This window comes from Manis javanica, chromosome 18 (genome assembly GCF_040802235.1).
Source record: "Manis javanica isolate MJ-LG chromosome 18, MJ_LKY, whole genome shotgun sequence".
Lineage (NCBI taxonomy): Eukaryota > Metazoa > Chordata > Mammalia > Pholidota > Manidae > Manis > Manis javanica.
Genome location: NC_133173.1, coordinates 2,877,638 through 2,903,720, shown reverse-complemented (window position 1 = coordinate 2,903,720; position 26,083 = coordinate 2,877,638). Strand labels below are relative to the sequence as shown.

General features: G+C 51.4%; 1 protein-coding gene across 6 annotated transcripts in view; it reads right to left on the bottom strand.

The window, feature by feature from the left end:
• Window positions 1-645: 645 nt before the first annotated feature.
• The window catches only part of HOMER2 (homer scaffold protein 2), a 70,052-nt gene continuing 44,614 nt past the window's right edge, over window positions 646-26,083 (bottom strand). For 5 of the 6 annotated variants that reach the window (XM_073227232.1, XM_073227231.1, XM_073227233.1 and 2 more), the window contains 7 exons: window positions 20,318-20,449; window positions 11,488-11,580; window positions 7,543-7,649; window positions 5,258-5,510; window positions 3,290-3,400; window positions 2,520-2,600; window positions 646-1,423 (listed from right to left, as the gene is read on the bottom strand). In XM_073227232.1, the coding sequence (XP_073083333.1) occupies window positions 1,235-1,423; window positions 2,520-2,600; window positions 3,290-3,400; window positions 5,258-5,510; window positions 7,543-7,649; window positions 11,488-11,580; window positions 20,318-20,449 (966 nt within the window). In that variant the 3' untranslated portion in view covers window positions 646-1,234. The remainder of the gene's footprint in view (window positions 1,424-2,519; window positions 2,601-3,289; window positions 3,401-5,257; window positions 5,511-7,542; window positions 7,650-11,487; window positions 11,581-20,317; window positions 20,450-26,083) is intronic. The other variant, XM_017674877.3, reaches the window with a different exon arrangement.

The window sequence follows — 26,083 nt, the reverse complement described above, 5'->3', positions numbered from 1 at the left end:
TCCTTCTTCCCCGAAGGCATTTAGAAATGCCTACAGCAGCGGATTCAAGCCATCTTGCCACATGCGGGGCACCCGATGCCACTGGCCCCACAGAGAACCGAGGAAGAGAGGAGAGGCCGGCAGCTCCGTCCCTGCTTAGCAGAAGCTGACCGGAGGCAGGTGGAGCCGACCTCCTGCGTCACCATGGCCGGGCTTGGCCAGTGTCCGCCGACTCTCCCTCAGGGGCCTGAGGTTTCTGTCTCAGCTGTCCAGCTGAACATGAGATCCCACCCAAGACCCCAGGCCCCTTCACCAGGGACAGGCAGCAGTCCTGGAGCCCCCAGGCCACAGGACCCCATGCTTGGAGAAGGGTGGTCCCAGCGCCAGAGCCCCCAGGGGCAGAGCACCAGGGAGGGGCTCCAGCTGCCTCCATCGGCCCCCACCGCCCACCGGGCCCACCCATAAATCTGGCTGCACTTTCATCCGCGAATCTGACCTCGTGATTATCCATGAATCTGACCGCAGTTACCAGTGAATCTGACGGCACAATCAATCACGTTCATGTCTGATAATTACCCAGCGCACAAGACAGTGGATTGTTTAACCACAGGTTGAAACAACAGGGGTCTGATGGACTCTGCAGGGAGGTTCGATTAAAACACTAAATTCTGTTTATATGTTTAATTGAACAAATATTTATTAAGCACCTACTTTGTGCCAGGCACTGTGCTAGGTACCCTCAGCACGCGCTGTTCCCACAGCACTGCCACCTCTGTGGGATGACAACCAGGAAAGGGGACTGGGGTGCAGCCCTGGGAATGGGGGGTGGAAGGGTCAGAGGGCACGCACCCACCAGGAACTGCTTTCTCAGGGTGAGTCTCCACGAACTGGCTGCTCACCTCGCGCCCCACGCCCTGCAGCCTGGTGGACATTCAAATGCGCTGGACGCTGTCCACAAGGAGGTGGCGCAGAGGGTTCTCATTTGGATCAGAAAATACTTGTTTTAGTTCACATGGTTGCAGCAGCCCTTAAGAGAGATACGGCGCCCCTGCCCTGGCTGCGTAAACGGTTAAGGTAGACCTGAAGCTGGATTCCTGAGTCGGGCCTGCAGTTGTCCAGGACCCCGTGGGGCCGGGAGAGGAGCCGTCCTGTCTGGAGAGGAGGGCGGGCGGCACAACTGGCTGGAGTCACGCACACCGCGCCCGCACCTGCTCGCCCCGTGCAGCCGCTCGCGGGGCCTCGCGGCCTGGCCGCCCTAGTTGTCAGCGCCCAGCTTGGAGAGGCCCCTGCGGAAGTCATGGAGGTCGTCCAGCTTCCCGTCCAGCACCTCCAGGAAGCTCCTCAGCTCCGCCTTGAGGTGGCGCTCGCGGCACCTGCTCTCCTCCACGTCGGTCTTCAGGGAGCGCACTTTGTCTTCCAGGTCCTGATTGTCCCTCTCGGCCGCCTGGAGCAGAACAAAGCGAGGGGGTCCGGAGGGCAGCGAAGGGAGCAGAGCGCAGCCACAGCCACGGCCACGTGGTCCCCCTGCCCCGCGGTGACCACACTGTCCCCGCTCCTGTGCGCTGCGTCCCGAGACGCGGCAAGGCCCCCAGCACCAGGCCTGTGCGCGCTGGTATCTGCACGCAGGTATAGGGCATTTCGGCGCGCCCTCCTTCCCGCCTGTCCCCAGAGGTGCCGGCGGCCAGTGTGCGCGACCATCTGGCCTGAAAAATGATGTCCCTACACAGAAGGGGGGTCCTTCCACCAAGGGCCCAGAGATAAACTTCGACATCCTAGCAGGAGGGGCCTTTAGCCCCAGTCCCAGGGTGTCAGCCTTCCTGAGACAGAAGCGGTACCGTCGGCAGAGTGGCCGTCCCCCCCCCTGCTCAGGCCCCCAGGCCAGCCTCTCAGCAGGAAGGCGGCCGCAGACTCAGGGACAGCGCGTCCTGCAAGGCGTCTGCCAGTGTTACTATGGAGACATTCAGGCTCCTGCAGGCAGGACCGCTGTGCGTGTCCCCAAGTGAGGCCTCAACACCGAGGAGGAGCTGCCATTTTATGGGTGAAAATGAGACTTTCGGAACCAGAACTGATCTCTGGGTTCTGTACCTGAATACAGCAGAGCCTGAGAGGTGGAAGAGGATGTGAAAACCACCCCCCTTCTGAAATCTGAGCCCAGCAAGGGGGCCTGGGCCTGCCCAAGGTCACATCCAAGGTCATTGGTTGGGGCCATGGCGAGGTGGGATAGCACTGCGGCAGCTGCTCTCAGCCCTGCATTCTGTCCCCTGCCCCTCACTGCCTCTGTCATTCTGTAGAGACCTGAAATGTCACCTGCTCTATGGATATGCACAGGACGCCTTCGGAGAAATGGAAAAACCAAAAGACAGTGCTGACTGCGCCTGGGGCTTGGGGGAAAGAGGGCACCTGGCATGGAGTCACTGCTGGCTTTCCCTGAACAGAAAGCCACTCTCTTTACCATGCAAGCTGCGAAAGGAGAGGACTTGGGGCTCAGAGGACAAACGCCTTCTCATCCAAGCCAAGATGGATGTGTGCTCCCACCTTACCTCTAACTTCTCGGAGACGTATTCACACTCTGACATGAGCTGAGGTATGATTTCACTTTGCTTTTGGAGATCTTTCAACTCCTACAGGAGACAGACGTTAAAAAAAAAATGTGAAAGCAAGTCAGCTAAAATGTATTCCTGAAAATCCCCACCTTGGGTGCACGCCGACGGAAGCGGCTCTTGGAGCCGGTACCTGCCAAAATAATGAGGCGAGGATCTAAGACTTGACACACATCAGGCAATTCTAAGGGCTGAGTGTGTTCCGTGTATTATCACATCAAGTCCATACGCCAACATAAAAGGTCTTATGATTCCTGTTGTGTAGATGGGGACACTGAGGCTGAGAGGCTTGGCAGCTTGCCTGTGGTCTCCAGGGCCTGGGTACTTCGCAGTCCTGCCTCCAAGAACTAAATGACTATGTGACTGGTGGTTCTCACTGCATTAATTTGATGGCAGAAATCAACCTCTGATGATCGATGTATAAAAGTTTCCGAGTGTTTTGTAACATGTTCGCCCCCTCGTGCACCTGAGTGACTGACTGCTTAATGAGTCCAAGGGGAGCCTGCGGAGGCCACGGCGAGGCCTCTGCTCCGGAGAACGGGTGCCCTGGGGTCCTGCTGGCTCTGCCTCCGTGCTCATGTCCAGGCGGCTGCTGTGGCCAGTCACGCGCCCCTCGGCCCCCTGCTGCGCGTCTCCGGGCGGCGATCACCCCCCAGGGCCCGGGCAAGCATGCGGAGGGGAGGACCCCTGGAGCACTGCTGGCCACTCACCACCTCCTTCTCCCGGAGCTCCGACTCCAGCTCCTCAATCCTCCTCTTCAGCTGCGTGTTCTTCTCCTTCTCTCTGCTGATCTCGCTGCACTGTTCTTCTAGCTCATCGATCTTTAATAAATGTCACACGTGAAAGCAGGGACGCTCGCTTACTTCAGGCAGTCAACGAAAGACCACCGCCGCTCTGCTTATGCTTTCTTTTAAAATAAACCATAAACGAACCTACTTTCCCTGTCGCTATGAACAAATTCCACGTGGCTGCCCCGCAGGGCTGTTGGCCCTGCCTGCGCAAGATGCCGTGAGTCTCACAACCGGGCTGCAGGACGCCCTGAGCTGCTGCTTTTCTCTCATGGCCGTGAGACGGTCACTTTAGGCTGACTTTCAGGACCCATCACAAGCAGGACCAGATGGCCTGCGAGTTGACCTGCTTCTCCTCAGAATGATTTTCACATCATTTTAATCATGTCCTGAATTATTCTGTTTCATCTCAAGGATTTAAGCCAGCAAGGCAGCAACTCAGTGGGACAGTGGTACCAAAGGGGACGCGATGACATTTCAAACGTTTTAAATCGAGATGACCTTTCCTTACAGATGCGTGCGGAAGGGGCCTGGCCTGTGGGCCTCCTCCTGGAGGGATCAGAGGCTCACCCTGAACCGGCAAATGCCCGGACCACCTCTCCCTCTCCTCCCTGAGCCTGCACCTCAGAAGGGATCAGCAGACCTGACAATCCTGGCATAGCTGCCTGGTGCTGAGCACCTCCCGGGGGCCAGAGCGGGCGGGAGGTGTGCCACCACCGAGTGACACAGTAGTCCATGTGATGGGGCCCCCACAAGCAGGCTTCTGCAGCCCTTGACGCGAGGGACACTGGTGGTGGACATGAGGACACTCCTCAGAGGCAGCCTGCCCCAGCCCCAGGGACTGGAAGCGCCAGCCATGGCAGCTGCTGGGGCGTCCACCAACGTCCCCCTCCCGCTGAGTCCCGGTGCTTCCCGCCCAGGGCAGCTGAGCCTCCCCTCGGGAGCGAGTTCTGGGTGGCGAGCTTCCTCTACCCCTCCCTGCACTGCCCTTTGGCCCTTCCACCCAGACGCTGAGCAAGAAACTTGGCCCTTTGCTTGCAAAGAGAAAGAAAGGGCAAAGGGCCCTCAGCAGGCCAGTCAGCCAGGCCTCATAGGGCCTATGTGGGGCCAGCAGCTGCTAGGCGCTGCTCACTGTCAACACTTTCGGTGCCAAAATGAACAAGGACATGGGGCGGTTTTATGGGCCATCTGTACCCAAGCAAGCTCATGAGACCGGGGAGCCGCCCCCTGTGGCTCCATTCAGGTTGGGTGGGAAGGTTATAAATGGGGGGCAAGGGAGAGTGACACCAATTCAGTGTCACGTGTCCCCCCGAAATCCTGAGCTGAAAAAGCAGCCTTTGCTCACCAACCATCAAAGCATGGTCAGCACAGTGACCCCCGGACCTCTGCTGGGGATTTCCCGGCCACCCCCAAACTATCACATCATCTCCACCCCCAAGTGCGAGTGACATACCAGGGGAGGTGTTAGCAAGCACTGTGGGCATCAGAGCTCGGTGGCCAGGAAGGCGAGGTGGGCACGGGCACGGGGTGGAGGTCAGCACCCTGCCTCCTGCCTCCAGGGCCACGTCCCTCACCTCACATCCGAATCCACATTTTCAGAAATGGTGGCTTGTGCGGAAGCAGGTTTCTGAGCACAGGCTCCCCGCTCACCCTGTGGGTCCCTTTTCTCCAGCAAACACCACCAGCCCACCACAGGGGGGCCACCCACCAGCCAAGGCCAGCCCGCAAGTGGCATCAGTGGGCGCTCTTTGGCAGGGGCAGCAGTGATGGGCCCCGTTTCCCTCTCCTGGTTTGCAGTGGGGCTGCCGGGGCTCGGCTTCCCCCCGGCCATGAGTCAGTGAGGCCCATACCCTGCTCCTCCCGGGATGGGTGCCCCCCGCCCCCGCCCACCTTGCTGCGCAGCTGGTCGTTCTCGTCCCGGCACACGGAGAACTGCCGCTTCCACTGCTCGGCGCTGGCTGCGGACTCCTGCAGCGCCGTGCTCAGCCGGGCATTGCTCTCCCGCAGGGTCTGCAGCTCAATCTCCCACTTCTTCACATTGGCAGCGCTGGGGGCACGCGCCGGGGGTGACCCAGGTGGCCACGGCCATCGGCTGCCCCGCCGCGCACCCTCCACCACGCCAGGCGCTGCGAGGACCAAGTGCCTGGAGGGGCCGGTGCTAACCTGGCACCTTGCTGGCTGCCTCCTCAGGGAAGCACTTAGCAGAAGACACGGTCCCCCCCCATAGCCTCCAGCAGACCGAGGGCCCGGGTCTGACGGGCAGCCTGGCCCCATGGGGACGTGTGCCTCCACGGAGCCTCTCAAGTTCAGATCTGAGAGCCGAAGCCACAGGGACAGAGGACACAGGGACTGGGAACCCCCAGGGGCAGAACTGGGGGGCCTGGCCAGGGCATGGAGGGTGCCCACAACTCCGCATCCCCTTGGAGCGTGGGGGACACCCCGAGTCCCCTCCCGAGCCTCCGTGCACTCCATGAGGCTCTAAAACACATCCTGGGGTCAGGCTGCCCTCGGTGCACGGGCTGTGGGGACCCATCTGCCTCCCCGGGTCTGTGGGCCGTGGGCTCCTGTGGCCCGAGGACGGAGCCTAGACCAGCAAGCCCAGCCTCCCCTCATGCAGCCCAGCTGCAGGCAGTCCTGTCCCCAAGGCTGCACGTTCTTTTTCTCTTTTTTTAAAGTAAATACAATGGTATCTGGATAATCTGCATTGTCTTCCATCCCACGGCCTTGAGGATCTAGGAATGCTATTGGAAAATAGAAACTTTCAAACAGTGCGGCCTGGAAAAGCAGTAACGTGTTCGCTGGCAATCTGGGTGGATAAGTGGGGATGTAAGCTGACTTAGGGCTGTGGCTTCACACCCACTCCTTGCTCATTAAGTAGGGATTCAAGAATATTTATCTTTAGGGATGAAACTGATCTTTATACAGGTAGCCCCCTGTGATTTAACCAAAAACAACCCCCACAATCACCTGAGCAGGAAGAACAGGTCATGGTTTTGCCCCTTAAAGGACCTGACAACCCACTGTCCGAAGCAGGTGGTTGGGCGGATGACTGTTCTTTCTAGAATCCCCAGATCAGTAACAGGAATCAATACGCTCCCAGCACCGGCCGGCCTGCCGAGCTGGGGAGGTGGGTGCTGACCCTTAGGAGGCTCCGGCTGTGGCATGTGCCTGGCCGCTTCTGGGAAGGTGCCTGAAGAGTGGGCACAACTGCAGCTTTGTGTGAGAAGGAGGTGGAATGGGATGGTGGAAAATTTACTAGCCGGTTGGCCTTAGGTAGGATTCACTCTACCACCTGGGGCTCAGTTTCCTCATCTGTAAAATGGAAATAACATGACCAAGCTCTTCCATGAGGCAACTCTAGGAGAGCAGCTTCTCTGTGTCAGGGGTCTTGGGGGAGCTGTCTGCACCCCCACCAGCTGAGAATGACTCCAGAAGACAACAGCTCTGAGCGTGCTCACGGGGCCAGCGTATGCCGTGAAGCCCAGCACAGCTGCTGGGAAATGGGCCACATTCTCATGACATAAAAATGCAAGCACAGCCTGCAGAGGCATTAAAATTAAAATCCCACTGGTATTGTGGGGACTGTGTTCAAGTTATGGATCGGTTTAGGGAAATTGATACTTTTTGATATATCATGTCTACCACTTCCCAATAGAATACATCTTTCGATTTGTTAAATTACTTTTTTTTGTTCTTCAAAATCACTTTAAAGTTTTTTTCATATGGAGTTTGTACATTTCTTAAGTTTATTCTCATGCATTTTATGGTTCTAGTACATATTGTAAAGGAAATCTCTTCTTCAAATACATATGCTATATGATGTTTGTATACAGAAAAGCTATTGATTTTGTGGGATTTTACTTTATTTTTAGTAGTTTCTCAGGTTTTTAAAATATTTTCCTTGGATGTCCAAGACCCAGCCGTGCCATGTATGAATAAAGGGTAAATTTGGGTTGAAAACACAAAACACAAGCGTCTCCCTCCCTCACACACACTAACGCACGAGCCGATGCTTATGTGCTCGGCCAGAGGACAGCCCTGAAGCCAGGTGGCGTCCCTCTGGCCAGGGAACAAGGCCAGACCCAGTGGGACTCAGTCTCCTCTCCCAATTTCTGAAACCCTGCCCGGCAGAAAGACTGCAGGGAAACACCCAGCTTGGACTCAAAACCCCTTACCTCTGCGTCAGAGCCATCTTCAGCTTGTCATTCTCAGACTTCAGGTGTGCGTCAGCAGGACCCACGTGAGAAGCCTTTTCATCGTCTGTCCCATTGACACTGGATGCCTGAGTAGGAGACGGGGTTTCACACCCAGATCCTGGGCCAGAGCGAATCGCCTTCACACGTCACTGCTCTCCTCACAGCAGCAGCATGCTTAGAGCGTGTGCAGAACCGACTCACCCGACCAGGATGCGGCAAAGACTAACGGTCGATAGACCCTTAGCAGAGACCACTGAGAGCCCAGAGCAGTCCACGTGGGGCTCAGGGAGTCTGTGCTTCACTGACGAGAGAGCGCCTGGCCTGCTCTCTCTGAGCCTCAAACCCAAACTTTACAGACCCACCTAACAAACTCAGATGCTGGTCTCCTTAAGTAACAGAACAGAAGCCACAGATTCAAGGGGAGGAGGGATTTCCAACAGGGAACAAGAAACAGTGCTGAGACGACTTAAAAATGTTGGGGCTACAGAGAATTAGAGCAGCACATGCACTAAAATGACAGGACTCACACACGATGCTCACTGTCCCCACTACTGCTTAGCATCGCTATGAATATTCTGAAATATTTTTGGTAATGAGTCATACCACAGGGAGGTGAAATCTCACCTGCACTGGGGTAAGATCTTAGAAAGATCTTATTTAGCTTCCAATAAGCATAAAGGCAAAGGAAGGAACAATGAAGGGAAGGATGTATAAATTTGACCAAACTGTAAATTTCTGCACTGTAAAAAACATGTCGTAAGCAAAATTAAAGAGCTAACAGAAACCTGGGGGAAACATCTCCTACTAAATATTTGTAGATACTGGAAACAGAATGTTACTACTGTTTCTATACTGGAAAACTTAGTGTCCTCATCTTTTAGAGTTGCACACTGAAATATTTATGGATGAAATGATGTCTAGGATTTGCTTTACAATTTAAGGGGATGTACGGGGGGGCCCTGGATGAAACAATTGGTCATAAATTCCTAACTGTTAAAGCTGACCTCCAGGTCCAGGGAGGCTCATTATACAATCCTGCCTAGCTTTATGTGTGCTTAGAAAGGTCCATGTTAAAAAAAAAAAAAGTTCTTGGAAATCAACTCAAAAAGATTAATACATTTTTTAAAAAAAGGAAAGAATGTACAACTGACATTTATAGAAGCAATGCACAGAATCAACAAATAGAAAACATTTAATCTCACCAGTAAAGAAATAAAAGATGGAAAAAGCCAGTAAGGCACATTTTTCTTCTGTCAAATAAACAAAGCTTTGTTGGTGAAGGTGTGGGGGGAGAGTTGCTCCCATTCACTGCTGGTGGGAGTTAGAGCCGCACAGTTCCGCAGACTCGTCTGCAGCATCTGTCAGAAGCTTTAACCTAGGACTCCCACTTCAAGAATTTATCCCGTGGAAATCATCACATGCACAAATATGTTTCAGGACATTCATCAGTATTGCTTATATTAATGGGGAATTTGAAACCACATAGACATCCCAAATTAGAAGTAAAAAGAATAAACTGTGATATAAACACTGGAATACTGTCTAGCTGTTAAAATAGTTTTGAGAAGAGATATTTGAAGGCACAGGGGATGATCATGACATATAGAGTGAAAAAATTTGTTAAAAAAGAATATAAAAATATACTGGAAAGCTAATTAGGAAGATAAACACCAAAATATTAATATGAACATCAGATATTAACAAATATAATATTTGAATGGTAAGAAAGCAGATAATTCTTATTTAGTTCTTTATAGGATGGCATATCTTTGATTTCTGCAATAAATATGTATTGAGTTTATAATCCAGAAAAAAACCCACATTCAATGTGTTTGTAAGTAGGTTGTTTAAAATCTTCAAACACTTGGCCAACATGTCCCCTCCCTAAGAGATTCAGAAAACCAAGGAGTTGGATGATTTCTGAGAAAAAGGAAAAGAAAAAGAAAAAGAAAAAAATATATCATGATCTCTATATCTGGGGGAACATCAGAAAGGGTAAAAAAAAACAAAAGCTCAGAGACAAAAAAAGTTACACGTTATTAATACATATATATAAAATAGCATCTTATGGGTATACTTGATTTTTTTAAGGTTTAAAATGCTTTTGGAGCAAAAAACCCCATTAAAACAAAAACCTTATGTAAAAGAACTCTGATATTAAAGTTTGAAGATATTCCTATAATACGTGATGTTCAGAAAAAGATGGTCTATCAGAGACTCTTGGGGCCACGGACCACTTTATAGGTCTTCAGAGGTAATTAGTACACTGATAACAGTATCAGTTAGATGATGTTCAGGATTATTTAGAAGGATTCAGGGACGCTCCTGCACCTGAGGTCTGACATGCGTCCGTTCGCACATACGCACATGGGGCCCCTTTTATACGACGAGCTCAGGGCAAGGCGCTGGGAACTCACCTAAGCCACACGGGCTCTGCCTTCGTGAAGCAGCCCAAGCCACTAGAGCGCTCGTCCTCAGGGCCACCGTGGGCCCCGGATCCAGGGCCCCTGGGCCATCTCTCCCTTCCTGCCCCCGGAGAGGCCCAGAGGTGGTGGGACTCCCCCCTGTGCCTTCCTTGGGGCTCCCTTCACATAACGGGGTTCCCTTTCCCACGCTCCAGCTTTCACCCTCCTCTGCTCACTGCTTCTTGGCCACCCAAGGCCTCGATTGTTGCTACTTTGAGGCAGACGGTCAAGTCTAGTGTGTCCATCTCGCCCACTCAAGGTGCCCAGGCCTCCGGGTCCTCTTCCCACATGCCATCCCTGGCCCCGTCCCTCCCCTTTGCCCTGTGGCTGCTCCGGCCTGGCCATCCTCCACCCCAAGGCCTCCCGGCCCAGCTCCTCACCCTCCGTTGCTCCCTGACTTCCTCACCACCCACATGCACCCCTCACGTCAATTCCAGGTCGGCAACAGTGTCTGCCGACAAGCCAACGATAAATAATGAAATAAAAAACGAACCACTTATAAACCATCTGCTAAGGAAGCGCTCGGGTCTCTCGTGGTGTCTCCCGGAGCATCCGCCCCTCCCAAGCGCACCTCATTCCCAGCCAAGCAGACTCCTGGCTGTCCTGCTAGTACATCACGCTTATTTTATTCCTGATTGCAAACCTTTGCTCCCTTCCCCTCTCTCGACCTTTAACCTCATCATTAGGGCAAGCCTTCTGCCCACTGCCACATGCACGAATCTAGACACCAGGAACACAGGTTTTTATTATTTCAGGTTAAAATAAGTCCCTGTGGTCAATCAGCACACTTTTAAGTACACAGACTACTCACTTCCTGGCAAAGCCAGGAGTATCACTGCTGGAATATCACCTCCCTGCGACTCCTGTTGAAGCGGGGACACGGGGACGAGGGCTCTCGGGCACGCGTGGAGTTTTCTCTCTCACAAGCACAGACCGTCTGTGGAAGACTTCTGGCGAATGACTGGGGAATCTGAGCTTAGACTGGACCTACCATTAATTTTATTAGAAGTGCTAATGATGTGGTTATGTTGGAAAACATCATTACTTTTTAGAAATACTGAAGTATTTAGGCATGAAATGTCCTGATGTCTATAACATATACGTGGCCTCTGTCAGTGAGCATCCTTCAGGCGGACCTCGCCTCCCAACAGAAGTGAACGGGCTGCCTCGCCACTGTATTTAAGCCCAGCGACCACAGCGTGGCTCTCCGGGGCCAGGAACATGCATTGACTCTAATCTCATCAACTGGTTTCCATCAAAAACCCATCACTGCATCCTGAAAAATTCAAGAGTGTCCTCAAAGCATGTCACACGCATCTCCCTGTGGGCAGACGAGTAGTTGAAAAGACCTTCAAAATGCCCCACTGCTAAAATTCCCCATTTCTTGTCAAAAGGGACAAGGAACGGAGAGACTCAATCACAGATAACACTCAGATTGATTTACGGACCAACCACTCACTTGGGAATGATTACTTGAGGTCTCGATTTTCTCCTGGGACTTGTCTCTGGCTGACGTGGCGGCTTCTTTCACCTCCTGGAATTTCTCTGCAAACTGAATACAGAGCATCGTCAGCACGGTTTCTCTTAACATCTACATGGCTGATACTCAGAACCCACCTTTATTGTTTTGCATTCATTTTAAGCCAATAAATTGTGCATAAATGCAGAATAATTTTATTTCAGATTAAAAATCAATGAATATATGGAATGCTTCTTTGAGACGCTACTGGCCAAACCCAGATCTGAATCAATTTCTAAGCTGCTGAAGCTAATTTGATAATAAAGTTCTAAAAATAAAGAAGTATGGAAAACCTTTGGTTAACAGTAACTAATACACAGGCAAGAAAGGAAATTTAGCTGTACTGCAGAAGGGATCCATGAAAAACTTCATAATCGAAAAACTTCATAATCTCTATCAAAAGAGCTAAGAATTCTTAGTCCGATGTGATGGAAAACAACAACATCCAAAAAGATGGGAAGAAGGAACCGTTGTAGATTTTAAAAGCTAAGCCTATGAAACAGCAAAATGCAACATGTAGCCTATGATTGAATTCTGCTTTGTACAGACCATCTGTGGAAGACTTCTGGCGAACGACTGGGGAATCTGAGCTTAGACTGGAGCTACCATTAATTTTATTAGAAATGCTAATGATGTGATTATATTGGAAAACATCATTGCTTTTTAGAAATACCGAAGTATTTAGGCATGAAATGTCCTGATGTCTGTAATTTACTTTAAAGACTGTCAACAACCATAAAATAGATGAAGAAATGTGGCAAATGTTAACAGCTGTTAAATCCAGGTGATATGAGTGTGGGTGTTTATTATTTTTAAAAAATGTTTTGATATTTTCATAGTAAAAGAAAATGTTTTAAATCTCAGGGCTATCAAATCCATCACTGGCTCCCAGTCACTGACAAGGCAACTGATTTTAATTAGCAAATGTGCTGTTTGGACAGAGAACATTCTGTGATGGATAATGCTGGCAAAACGCTACTATGCAAGACAGCTAAATGTGGTTGCTGAGAGACAAACAAAAAAAAGCTAGCAAGTTGCAGGGCTACCGACAGTTCTGTGGCTTCTGCTGAGAACTCATTAATTCCTGAGCATAGCTACCCCGAGTATCTTTGAAATGCTCACAACAGTGATCTTCAGAGCCCTTGCCAGGTGACGGATGCCAGCCACCCAGGCACCCCGGTAGAAGCAGAAAGGGTCAGCCTTTCTGTTCTGGCCTGTGTTGCTTTCTGCAGGCCCCTAAATAAGGCCATGGGGCTTCATATTTACTGACCCAGAGCTGTCAGTGGAAACGCATGTTACTGCTGCTTACAACATGTGAAGTCCAGCACTGCGGGACAAAGCAGTCCCCCTCCCCTTCCTTGTGGGGGACCCGTTACATGTCATGAAGCCCTTGATGGCACAGGGTCCTTCCCTTTTCTCTCTGTACATCCCCCTACGCCTGGCAGGAAGCTGGCATGAATGAGTTTGTTCAGTGAATGAATGAGCTCTGGATTCAGGACTTGACACCCCTGCCGCCTTGGGAAAAAGAATCACGTCAAAGGCTCAGGCCTAACCTTAGAATGGCACAGCTCGACTTTTGCCAGACAAGCAAGGGTGCAGGTCGGGGCGCACTGTGGTGTCTGCCCCATCTTTCTGCTTCTTAAGCTTGCCTGATCGCACCACCTTGGGACTAGGTAGGCAGCTCATGGACCACGAACACTATCCCAGAAGAGATTTTGTGCAGACACTGTGAGGGCGCTTCAATCTTGGGAAGACAATTAAAGATGCAATTTTTAAAAGGCATTACTTTAAATGTTTTTGTGCCCAGTATCCATTAAAAGTCAAATACAGTTCGAAGAAAACTGTCACACACATGGTTCTCAACAGACACCCTTGCTAACTGAATCCTGCCGTGCTGTGCTGTGCTCAGTAGGCTGGGAGCTGGCTCTCTCCCCACAGTACCTCAGTCCTTCGCCAGGCTTCCTAACCAAACGTGATGCTTTTTACAGACCCCTCTTGTCCCTGGCAAGGTCCCTTTCTCTCATGGATCTTCTTCAAAGCTGCTTGTACACTAGATTGGAAATATCATGCTCATTCAGTCCAGAAACACAGTCCAAACACAACTCACTCCTTCAGTGAACAAGTGTTGCCACTGTACCTGAGCCCGGCCATGCACAAAGCCGGGAGCTGGGGCGTGTACACTGTGCAACTAGCAGATCCTGCCCCTGCCGCCCAGGAGGCCAACAGCTGAGTAGCAGGAGACAGTGGCAAACAAGTCAATGAAGAGAGTTCTGCCAGGCTTTGGCAGAACAAGTCACCTCTGGACAGAGCTTGGGGCCTTCCCTCCCACTGACCCCTCCCACTTCCCTGTGAACGTCCCCTGACCGCAAGGCTCTTAGTTCAACTCTTGAAGAACCTTGGCCCGGACTCGCAGTTCCAGTGGACTCTCTGTCTTCATCCTCTGTTAAATGAGGAGGGTGGAGAGACAGTAAGGCCAGTGAAGCCCATTAAAAGGGACTCAGAGAGTCAACCACATAAAACTAGAGAGCCAGAAAAGACTCACAGAGTAAGGAGTTAATCAGTTGAAGCTCCAAAGGCCGGGAGTAACTTGGAACGTCTAAATATTCCCCAGATAAAGAAAAGTATGCGAGCGCAGCCTACGTCTTCACTGCGTCAACTAGATCGTGCCATTGTAGGATTCACCTCAGCCTGCTAAAAGGCCCAGCTTATTCCTTAACTTAACCTACAGGCTGTCTTTGCCTCCTCCAGCCCCTAATCAAGTAATTTGCAACCTGGGCAGGAGATGAGCGTCATGATTAATTTAGCAAGCAAGCCCAGCTGTAAACATGCTCTTTAGCAAACAGACAATAACTCAGCCCACCTTGGGGGCAGGGCAGGCGGTCTTGATTGATATGTTCCCAAAAGGAAGCTGCTACCCTGGGAAGGAATTGGAGCCTTAAATAAAACTTTTTCTCAACCTTTCAGAGAACGCCTCTCTCTCTTTAAATAAAACTTAAACTTTTCAGGGCGCCTCTCTTCCCTGAGGTCGCCTGCACTTTTGCTTTCAGTGCGTAACTTTAAATAAAATTTTAGGTGTTTTATTTAAACAGAGGATGTTTTATTTAAACAGAGGAAGAGGTGTGGCCTTGCTGCAGGTGTGACAGCGCTGCAACGGGGGAAATACAGCCTCCCTGGCCTTGATTTGACTTCTTTTTTAGAGAAAAATGACAGATAAAGCCTTAAGACTATGCCCTTTAGTAAAAGAGGTCCCCTAAAGGTTGCATTCATTCATTCAAAATACGAACTAGTTGTCTCTCTGTGCTAGTAACACCGAAATATTTAAGAAAGACTTGTTTTCTGTCAAAGGAACTCTTGAGTCTATAGAAGATTTTGTGTTACATTCAAATGGGTGAGAATCATAAAGAAAATTTCCCAAAATAAGCTTAAAATATAATGAAGTAGAATACGCCCTATCAGATTAAAAAATCATTTAAAAAGGTGTAGTATTAGTAGATGCATGATGGAAATAGGCCCTTCTGTTTATGTTAAAAATTAGCTTATGACAAAGGAGTCATAAATCCATGGGGAAGATTATTCAACATATGATTACTGAGATAAATAAATAAAGGATTTAAATCCTTACCACAAACCAGCATGATTACTGATGAGTTCAAGGGATATGTTTCTTTTTTTTTAAAATGTGAACGCACAGAACTGAACAGTCATCAAAATTCTGCTTGAGGGGTGAGAGGGTAATTTTATAAACTTGGAACAAGTAAAAGAAAATTGCAAAAGTGACAGACTTCAAGACATAGCAATTTAAATGTTTTGAATGTAAAAGGGAAAAAACTAAATCAGAAGAGAAACAACAGAAGGGAAATTATCTATAGTTAGGCTAGCACAACAGAAAAAGGGCCATTATCTGTAGTATAGAAAGCATGTGTACAAATTGAAATGGAAAATATGTGCACCCCAATAAATAAATGGCAAAATTCACAAAGAACAAATCTAGTAAGTAAGCAACTTATAGAAAAGACTGTTCAGCCTCGCTGGAAATGCAAATCAAAATAATGAGATACTAAATTAGTAGATACTACATATAGTGTTAATGCCCAAGCCGGCCAGCGCTGTGAATTGGCGCCGCCACCAAGAAGTGACCTGGAAATATGTGCTGTAAGTGAAAACACGTTCATACCTCTGACCTAGTGACATCACCTCTGGGAAACTGTAATTCTACAAAAATAAATGAGAATATGGAGGAAAACAGGGCTCCGGGATGAGGGTGTTAGTCCTCCATGACCTGCGATAATGACAACCTGGACACCTTCCAGAGCACCTGGAGGGGTGACAGGGAGCGGGTCCCCTCACAGCCTCCGACCCAGAAGAGTGCTCCCATCACTGAGAGGGGTACCAGGCGAGAAATTCCCAAGTCTGAACTTTTCTATTCCCCCCCCCATATTACAGAACAGCTTGAAAACTTAGATGAGTTTAGAAAATAATTACTTTTTTAGATCTATAGTCTCATCACCCAGAGACAAACACTAACCACATAAACTTCCATTATTTTTCTATTTGTATATTTGTATCCATCATCCATATTTCTTTTTAAAAACAGAGGATGTTGTCTTATGGCTTATTTAATATTAAGTTCTCGTTATATGGCTATTTTTGAAATGAACAAGATGACGTTAATATTTCCATGCAATTGTGTGATCTTCTATTACATCATCTAATTCACTGCATGGCGCTGTCCTGAAGGATATATCGGAGTTTATTTAACTACAGCTGACCCTTTACACCATGGGGCTAGGGGCGCCAAACCCCACACAGTTGAAAATTCACGTGTGGCTCCCCCAAAACATACCTACTGATAGCCTACTGTTGAATGGAAGCCTGGTGGATAATATAAACAATCGATTAACACATATTTTTGTCACCTGTATTATATACTGTATTCTTACAATAAAGTAGGCTAGAGAAAATGTGTTTTCAGATTGTCACCAATCTCCAAAAGATTTTCTAAATCAGTGGAGCTGTATGGTTCAAACCTGTGTTGTTAAAGGTTAAACTATAATTTTCTACTGCTGGACATTTAGGCTGGTATTTTTGTCTTTTCTGTTATAAATGATTTTAATTTATTTAAGACCATTTAAATAATCATTTTATTTTAAAAAGCCAAGGAAAATCCTCATAGATAAATCTTTATACTCACATACAATTATTTCCTTGACCTAGATTCCTATCAATGAAACTCAAGGATTGAAAGGTATTCAAAACACAGAGATTTCTGAAATACAGGCCAAATCCTCATTTCTTCACTTACTGGGATCATTTTCTGCAGTTTTTAAATTTGTGGTAGTGATTTTAATCAAAATCAAAGTCACCATCATCTTCTTCATCATTATCAGGACAGAAAATGAAAGACTTGTTTTATTTAATTTGTGGTTTTTTCTGGCTTTGGCATTGAAGGCTCTGTGGCAGACACTACCTCTCTGCTTATTCAAAATTCATTTCTTCTTTTCCTTTAGCTTAACAGAATCTCAGATTTACCTGGAGCAGGAAATTTCCTAGTGGGTAGAGAATGGGAACTAGTCTATGCTGATGGTGGCAACCCACTTCCCTGACTTTTATTTCCTGGGCATGGGTGTGGGAGGGTGGCCTAGGCACCCAAGACTGACCGATGGAACCCAAGATGTAGTCTCTCCAGGGAGTTTAAAGGGAAGCTGCTGTGGTCCCTCCTTCTGAAGCATCCTCCCTGTTGCATGAATGCAGATGTGATGGACAGAGCTTGAGAGGCCATCTTGTCACCATGAGGGAAGGGCCCATAAAAGAAACAAACAAAACATGCAGAGCCCTCACACCCGGCATCACAGAGCCGCCCTCTCAATCCTGGCACCTGCCTGCCTGACTGCTCTCGTGTGTGAAAAGAACATTCATTTAAGCACTACGATTAGTAGTTCTAGGTCACTTGCAGCCAAAAGCACTCTAACTAAAATATCAAAAGAATGATTAATATCCCCCCACTAAAAACAAAAACAAAAAAAATCCCCAAAAAACCCCCACAATAAACCGGCCCTTAAACCAGAAAGGGAAAAGGGAGGGAAATGTTTTCACAACTACACCCAATTAATGAAGCGAACACAAGGGCACCAATTTGAATCACAGATGAAATAACTGAAAGGGGGCAAAAGCAGATGCCACGTGTGTCAGGGTTTGGACGGGTCGGTCACAGGGCGCTGGTGTGACAGCCTGCCAAGGGCTGGCCTCAGTCGCCTCCTCCACCCCGGGCCTGGGTGAAAGCCAGCCGTCCGCGGCTTCTCCCGCAGGGCACCACGGAGGGTGGTGCAGCCCCTGCCGTCCCCATGCACAGTGTTCAAGCAGAGGGGCCTGGAGGCAGGACGCACAGGGAGCCCCTGTGTAAGGGCTACGAGTGGGGGCCTTTGGGTGATGAGGACATGAGGGTGGAGCCCTTAGAAAGGAGACCCCAGCGAGCGCTCTGCTCTCTTTCTACCAGGTGAGGACATGGTGCACAGTGGGAAGTTGGCAGTCTGCAGTCTGGACAAGAGTCTGTCCCCGAACCTGACCGTGCTGGTGCCCTGATCGTGAGAAACCAACCTCTGTTCTCTGGAAGCCGCCCAAGGCCACAGCATTTTGTTCCAATAGCCTAAACAGACTAAAACAGCGTTTGTCCAAAATCCCCACCCGTTGTAGCAAAGAGAGTCCTAAACGCAAGGGCCAAGGAGGCTGATCTATGGACCAGTCACCCGCCTGCAGGCAGCCTGGCACTTGCTCAAAAGGCCTGGTGCCAGAGACAGGGGGGCCACGTGGCCTTGACAGCCCGGCCTCTCCATGACCACCCTGGCTTCTGGCCCTGCTGAGCGACAGCCGCTGACAGTGACCCAGCCTGAGCCCCCAGCCCTGCATCACACCTCTAAGTGACCAGCTGGCTTCCTGGTGGAAGGCTGGTCACACTGAGCCCCTCCCTCCAGAGCAAATGGTGATTTCTCCTCACCGGAACGGACCCTGCCTGCAGGCAGCTGTACCTCTACCAGCCCACCTCTCACTGACGCCTTCTCTGCCACACAGCCCCGTGCAAACTGACCCACTCAGTCCTCTGCGAAGGAAATGGAGCAAGGGACTCATCTCCTTGGGATCCAGGTCCTCTGCACACCTATCAGCAGGGACCCTGCGTGCTGCCTGCTGCAACGCCACATCTTCCAGCTCAGGGCGAGGGGCTTCTCCTGGGAGTCTCAGCACCGAGTCCGGGACGAGGGATCGGGCCAGAGACACCGTCTCCCATAATTACACCTAATGACCTGCCCTCAAGAACTCTGCCTCTGCCCCACATTTCTGGGCCCAGGTGGACTGGAAGCTTTAGCATCCAGGAGAGAGGACTTCTATGAGCAGGGGGCATGGGAGGGATGCTCGAGGGCCACGCCATTTCAGGCTTCTAAGGAAATGGCATCCTCATGGAAGTACTTGTGGGTGCAGAGGCCAGGCTGGGGTGTCCTCCACTAGGGCTCATTGATGGCTCACAGGATGGCTGGATCTGCAGGCTGCAGGCCTCCTCAGAAACGAGTGTGTGCACATACATGGGTAAGCATGTGCATGCTGAGTGTGCACATATGTGGGTGAGCGTGTGCATGCTGTGTGTGCACATATGTGGTAAGCGTGTGCATGCACGGTATGCATGTGTGCTGGACAATGAAAGGTACAAATCGGTGGCCCTGTCAGCGTGGCCCTGAGTCACTTCAGCCCCCTCCTGTGAAAGCCGTCCTCATCAAGCATAGGCAACGCAAGCAGCCAAGCCAGTTCCCCAGGAATCTGGGGTTCTGTGAATCCCTCTGTGGGCAGGACCACTTCTCTGCATCGGCAGCATCTGGCGGCGCCACGTTAGCACAGCAGAAGCCCGGCCAATACTTCCCGGCAGGCTCCCAGACATTCACGGCCACCTCCTAGGGAGAAGCGGCTCCTGCAGCCCAGCTTCCACAGGCCAGCCTGGCCCTTCCTGAGGCCTGGGTTTTCAATGCTCCCTGGGCCCCTGAGATGCTCTGACGTTCTTCCAGTAAGTCCCTGGATCATGTGAACCAGCTATTCTTGCTCTCAACCAATACATTCTTCATACCTGGGGCTCTCCCACTGCCCTAGAAGGGAGCCGAAGCCTGTTCTCCTAAGGGGCTCTGGCCCGTCAGCCAGCTCGGGGGGGCCTCTCAGAGGCGACCCGCTCGCTCCTGCAGACCCTGGGTCCTCCAAGCCTGGGGTCGGTCATGATCTGCTCTCAGCACCTTTCTGGCTGTCCAAGGAGTGTGTCCTAAACCCTCAGAGAATCGAATCAGCACTAGGAATCCTCCTCCCGAGAAAAAGCAACACACACACAAAACACTGATGTTTGCAAGAGTACAGGGACTCAGGTGGGAAGCTGCCACTGGGCATCGCCATCTTCCTCCCCTACGGCTGCACCCAGAGCCGGACAGTGGACCGTCAGGGGCGCGCTGGACTCAGGGAGTGGGGCGGACACCTGGCACCAGCGTGGGACCAGCGGACCAGCCGCTTCCTGCCACAAGCGTGGGCTCTAAGGCTGCTCCTGTCAGATGGCTGTTCTCCCCAGACAACGTCTCCATCTTCAAGAACCTCGTGTTCCTAAACGGCCATGTGGTTTGGCAGCCCTGCAGTGCCAGAAGCAGTGAAACTGAAGGCCCGAGAGGACCCCTGCTCGCCAAGGGTGCCGCTCAGCCCTCCGCAGGCAGTCACCCAGCGGGGCAGCTTCCACAGCGCCCTGACTGTACCGTACCTTCGCCAGCTGCTGCTCCGAGGAGAACCCCAAACCAAACACGGTGTTGGCTCTGCTGTCGGCCCACTGCCCGAACTTCTGGGATGTCTTGGTGAAGGTCATGTTGGGTGTGATAGTGCTGTTGACGATCACCTGCAGAACACAGTCCAAAGGGCAGAAAGTTTAAGCACCAAATTAGACGTCAAAGGAGCCCCTTACGAAGTCTTCTGCTGGTAAAGCTGGTGTCCAAAGCCTGTACCCCATCCCCACTCTGCTATATTTGGTCCTGAGTCCTTCCCCTTCTGGCACAGCCCGTGTTGAGTCAGATACTCAACCATGATAAGGGGCAATTTCAGAGACTTAAAAACAGACAGTGAGTCTAAAATAAGATCTTACGGTTCCCAGAGGGAGAAAGCCTCTCCTAAGAATAGTTTCCAAAACTGCCATGCACTTCCTCAAAGCTGTCATGGGTCCAGCTCTCCTTACGGCTGGTCACGCCACACCATCTCTGACAAGTGGGGCCGTGTGCCTCTGTAAGTGCCCGAGCCCCAGTGCCCAGCTCAAATTACTTAAAAATCTCCGTAAACTTCCCAACAGGAAGCAAAAGGTATGCTCCAAGTGGGCTCATTTGTGGAGCATTCATTTACAGAGAGACTAATTATACAGGAGAGCGCGGCACGTGAGACAGTCGCAGGTGTGGGACCTGCTGCCGGCTGTCGCCCCTCCTGATGAGGATGAGGGGATGAAGGTGCTGGACAGTGAAGGAGAGTGTCCTGGGAAGCGGGCTGCTTCAACGAGAGGGGGCTTTTGCCAAGGGACACACCAGCAGCCGTGTGTCTCCTGACAGGGGGGCGGCCAGAGGGACAAATGCCCCTGCCTCTCTCCCTGGGGTTTCCTGCCACGGTCCAGCCAACCAAAGTCAGAGGCCCTGGTGGCCCAGTGATGTGATCTGCAGGTCAGCAGGGAGCATAAGGGCAGAAGATGGATCTGGGGTGGGGTTGGGGGCAGTAGAAGGATGCCGTCCAGCACGTGGTGCATTCATTCATTCAACAAACATCCTGCTAACCAGAGACACAAAGACGAATGAGTCAAGATTCCTGGTCTTCTGGTTGCAGGTAGTCAGGAAGAGGACAGAGGCCTGTAAATAGATAACCACCAAATAACTGAGAAGTGTTACAAAGTACCAACAAGAGGCTCACTCTGGCAGAAGCCCCGGAAGCCCCGACTCTAAGCAACGCTCAGGAAAAATGCCCTTGGAAGCAAGGGATTCGTGGATGTTCACTAAGGGGCAGGGGCGGCATGATTCACTGGCCACTCCCTTGTCAGGCAGTTCTTGACCTGAGCAGGGACAGGAGAACCTCAGTAGGCGTTCTAAAGAGTGACTCTACCGGCAGTTTCACTTACTAAGGCGACGTGTTTTCTCAACAGTCAAATCGGAACACTTCTCTTTTACCTGATAAGACAGGGAAGGGAAGACACTTTGGAACGGCACGGCCTTGCTTCCCTGGCAGGAACTTGGGTCAATCCTTTCCCTAAGGGCAGACCTGGACAGGACCCGCACCATCACCTGTAGAGATGTCTAGGCAGCAGGTTACGGGGGTCCAGCAACGAAAGGACCTGTGCTGTGTGTATATGCAGGAGCCGACTGAGCTTTCTCGTGAAGTGTTAGCTCAGGAATAAAGCTCAGTTTAGTTGGTAAAATAATAGAAGTTACTATGAACAAGAGCAAGTACAATTTACTGAGCACACGTTGAGTTTTTACTTGTCTCAGCTCACAAGCCTGAAAGACAAGACCGGCACCAAACAGAGCCCAGAGATAAAGCCCAGGCTGTCTGACTCAAAGCCCTGTATTCTGAACTTGTGCACCACGTGCTTCTCCTTTCATACGTGGCACCCTCTCCTCCCCCGCCTGGGGGGGGGGGCAGTCGCTTTGCCTTTGCCTACTGGGTGGGAACTCTCCTCTGATAAGAAAAGGCCATGTGGGTCCAGACACTTTGTCAAATGTTTCTCTGATAACCGAATGCAACACAGCTGGTAAAGAGCTCCGCCTGCTCGCCCCGGACCTCTCAGGAAACGGAGCAGGGTGTGGACGATGCAGACAGAATCCGGGGGCAAGCACGAGGGGATGCTATGGGGTCTTTGGGGCTGGCTGGGTTCTGGCTCAGCCCCAGCAGGACAGGCAGGGTGGAATCAAGACAGGTGTGGGGAAGGCATATGGCTGGGGGCTGCACCAGAGCAGATCACATGACCCCAGAAGGCCGACGCTGGTCACCTCTCACTCACCAGGATCCTGGGAGGACAAAGCAATGACCAGACCCGTCCAGAAACTTGGTTGATTCTAAATCTTTGTGCTCCTTCACAGCAGACCTATGCACTAGGTCAGCCTCCACACCCCCTCCCCTAAGTCCCTTTGAGACGCAGCACAGAGGCTGCCCAGAGTAGAGGACACACCTCTAAAGTCCGCCCCAGACGGACTGTCCCAGGGTCACATCAACCTGGAATAAAGGTGATTCCCCCGGTATTTCTTAAGAACTTAATATTTCCTTAGGCACTTTTTCATACTGTTTTTCATCTAGTCCCTATTTTTCTAGATGGGGATCCTGAGGTTCCATGTCAAATGACTTGTGCAGGGTCATAAAACTAGTAATTGGTTAAAAGAATATAATGTTTTCATTACTTACAGAGCAATGGTTAATTGGTTTCAAGAGCTTAATCTGTATTTATCTGGCCCGGGGCTTCATTTGGCTTCTTAAATCTGTGGACTCCTCACTTTTGGAAAATTCTTCAGGTTTTGGAAAATTCGCAACCAAGCCCTCTCTGAGCGTCGCTTCTGCCGCATTTCCTCCCTTCTCCTCCAGGGGCTCCAGGGACACAGTCGCCAGCCCTTTTCGGTGCATCCAGCACACTTCCCATTCTTACCAGCTTTCCAGCCTGATGCTCGGTTCTGTTTTCATGTGGGTATTTTTTTACTGATCTGTCTTCCAGTTCACGGATCCTGGCTATGGATACATGCAATCTACTGTTGAATCTATTCACTGAATTGTTAATTTCACACTTTGCATTTTTTAGTTCTAGAATATCCATTTGATTCTTCCAGAAAAAATTCTGAGTCCCTGGGGTTCCCCCTCCTTCCTTTCATCTATTCTGCCCATTTTTCCTCTAATTCCTTGAATGTATTAATCATAGTTATTTTAAAACCATGAGGCTAATTCTAATGTCTGGATTATATTTGATTTTGCTTCTGTATCTGGTTTTTGCTCTCGATTCTACGCATATGGTCTTGCCTTTCATATGTCTGGTAATTTTTCCCTGTATAGCAGGAAACATACTAAAGAATTGTTAGGGCTCTGCTGCATGGGATGTTGTCATCCACCAGAGAACGTTTTCCCTTTCCTCCACTAGACAAGGGGGGCCAGAGGGACTCCCTACTTCATCCAGGACTGAGCGGGCCTGGCTGGTCTCCGTTCTGCTAAGGCTTCCCCGTCCGGGGCCGGCCTGTAGCGCTTTCAAGTGCGGGCCTGGCAGAGCTGTACCCCCCGTCCCTGCAAGACTACGGGTGATTCGGAGGCTCAGTTCACCACAGGCGTTCGTCTTTGTCCAGCGGCCTTCCGAAGTTTAAGCATCTTCAGATTTGGTCGAGCTTGAAGGATGGGGAGAGGCTGGCCATGTGTTTGGGGCCACTCAAGTCTCCAAGTTTGTCACTCAAGCCCCAAATCGTGTGCTGGTTTCTCTGCCCTTCGGCTGCAGGCTTTTACCAGGAACCATGTCTGGAGTTGCAGCCTTGAGCTGCTTCCAGAACCAGCGAGCACGCCAGGTGAAAAGGGTGGGCAGGTGCCCAGGGCTGCTTCCCTGCTCCCTCCCGGGCCTTCCCACCTTTCCTGTTCTCTCTTCAGACCCTGAGGCAGGCCTTTTCTTTCTAAGCGCTGTGAATACTCTGCCTTCCAGAAATGTTCAGACCAGCACAGCCTTGGAATTCACAAATGCCCTGTGGTGAAAACCAGCCATGGGTTTGACGCCCCTCAGGCCTCCACTTCTGTCCCTCCAGCCTTTGTGCACCCCTAGAAGCTCTGCTGTTTCCCTCTGTTCTGGAGTATCCCTCTGCCAGGGCCAAGCCCCACCCTTCTGCTGGCACCCGAACTGACACGTGCTCCCGAGGGGACGAGGGGCTGACGGTCACCTCTGAGCAGCCCCGGCCCTGTGGGATCCCAGCCCGTCTGGTCCTCACTGTCCAGAGCTCTCTCATGCCTTTTATGTGTTTATCCAGGTTTCCTGGTTGGTGTCGGAAGGAGCTCCGGCCTGCTGGAACCTATATTCCCCCCTCAGAAGCACAAGTGCTGCCTCTGTGAAAGGTCACAGAGACGCAGTTTACCGTGTCAAGTGACACTTCTCTGTAATGTTCACAGGGAGCATGCATCCCCCGGTAAGGCTTCTGTCAGGCAGCACAACTGCACTTGGACATGCCGATCCAGCTCAGCAGTGCGCTTCAAATGGGTGGCTATGGCTCCTTGTAGATCTTCCCACCCCCTCCAATCCCCCGGTGCTCGCTCGAAGCAGTGACCCCAGACCCCTAGCCAACTGCCCACCTCGCTCCTCCCCTTCCCTGCCCTGTACGGGCGAGTGTGTCAGAGGAGAGGAAGCACAGCGCCCAGTCTATCACCCACGAAACCCACCCTACCTCCTTCTCTGCGGTTTCATAAGAGAAGGGCCAGCTCACAAGCCAGAACCGAGCGTCCGTCTGTCCCCTGGGTCCCATCTCCTTGAGCTGAACCCCGGGCTGTCTGTCCTACACATGCAACTGCACCGGCACGGCACGCACCACCGCGGCACAAGAGCAGACAAAAGGTCAATTCGCTCTTGAAATGCAAATCGCTGGTCTTGCTGGGGCTCTTCATGAGGATTTACACTGGGGGCACCCTTGCACCCCTATTCCCTGCTGCTGTGGTCCAGCCCCGTGGCCGCTTGCTCCCTCACCAGCAGCGGCACATGGGCATTTACCAAACAGCCTACAGGAGCCCCCAGGCCCGGCTCGGCGGGAGGGAGGGAAGGGAGGCCTGCTCTCTGCCCGAGGCTCCTGTGGTCCCTCAGCCTGTTCCCTGCAGAGCGGTGATGCCCGGCCGCCTCCCAACAGCTCACCGAAGGCCCGGGCCTCCGGGACTCCCTGCATCCAGAGCGGGAAGGGGAAGGGGAGCCGTCACTTACTTCTACACTGTCCTCTGCAGGTGCCACAGCTCAGCACAGGCAGCTGGTCTGAGCGATCTCGAGGCCGGAATGGCAAGCCCACCTCTCCGTGGGTGAGGCAACCGCCGGCTGCTCCCCAGCAAACCCAGTGCACTGACCTTCTCTAAGGCAGCCAGACTGACAGCAGTGCGAGCAAGCTGCCCAAAAGGGTCTCCTTCCTCCATTCCCACCAATGCGGGGACTCCATCCTCTTCTCTTACACTTGGCTCGGCCACCAGGACGGTCCTCCCGACCAGCTGGGCCAATGGCATCTTCTAAGATACGCTGCTTCTGTGTACGTTCCTCTCAGGCCCCAGACCACGTCTGGCTGGCCTGTTCCTGGGATGCACCTTACTGCCCCTGTTACTCTTTGGGGCTCTGACCCATTCTGCCCTTCACCACACTCAGGCAAGAAAGAGCAGAAGTGGGCCCATATGGGACGTCTTCTCTGGCTGTGCAGCCGTGCGAGCCGATGCAGCTGCGTGGGTAGGCGGGGCATCCCGGGCTGGGGGGTGGGGCGGCTGCAGGCTGGGACCTGGGGGATGCTTACTTCTGGGCAGGTGGATGGAT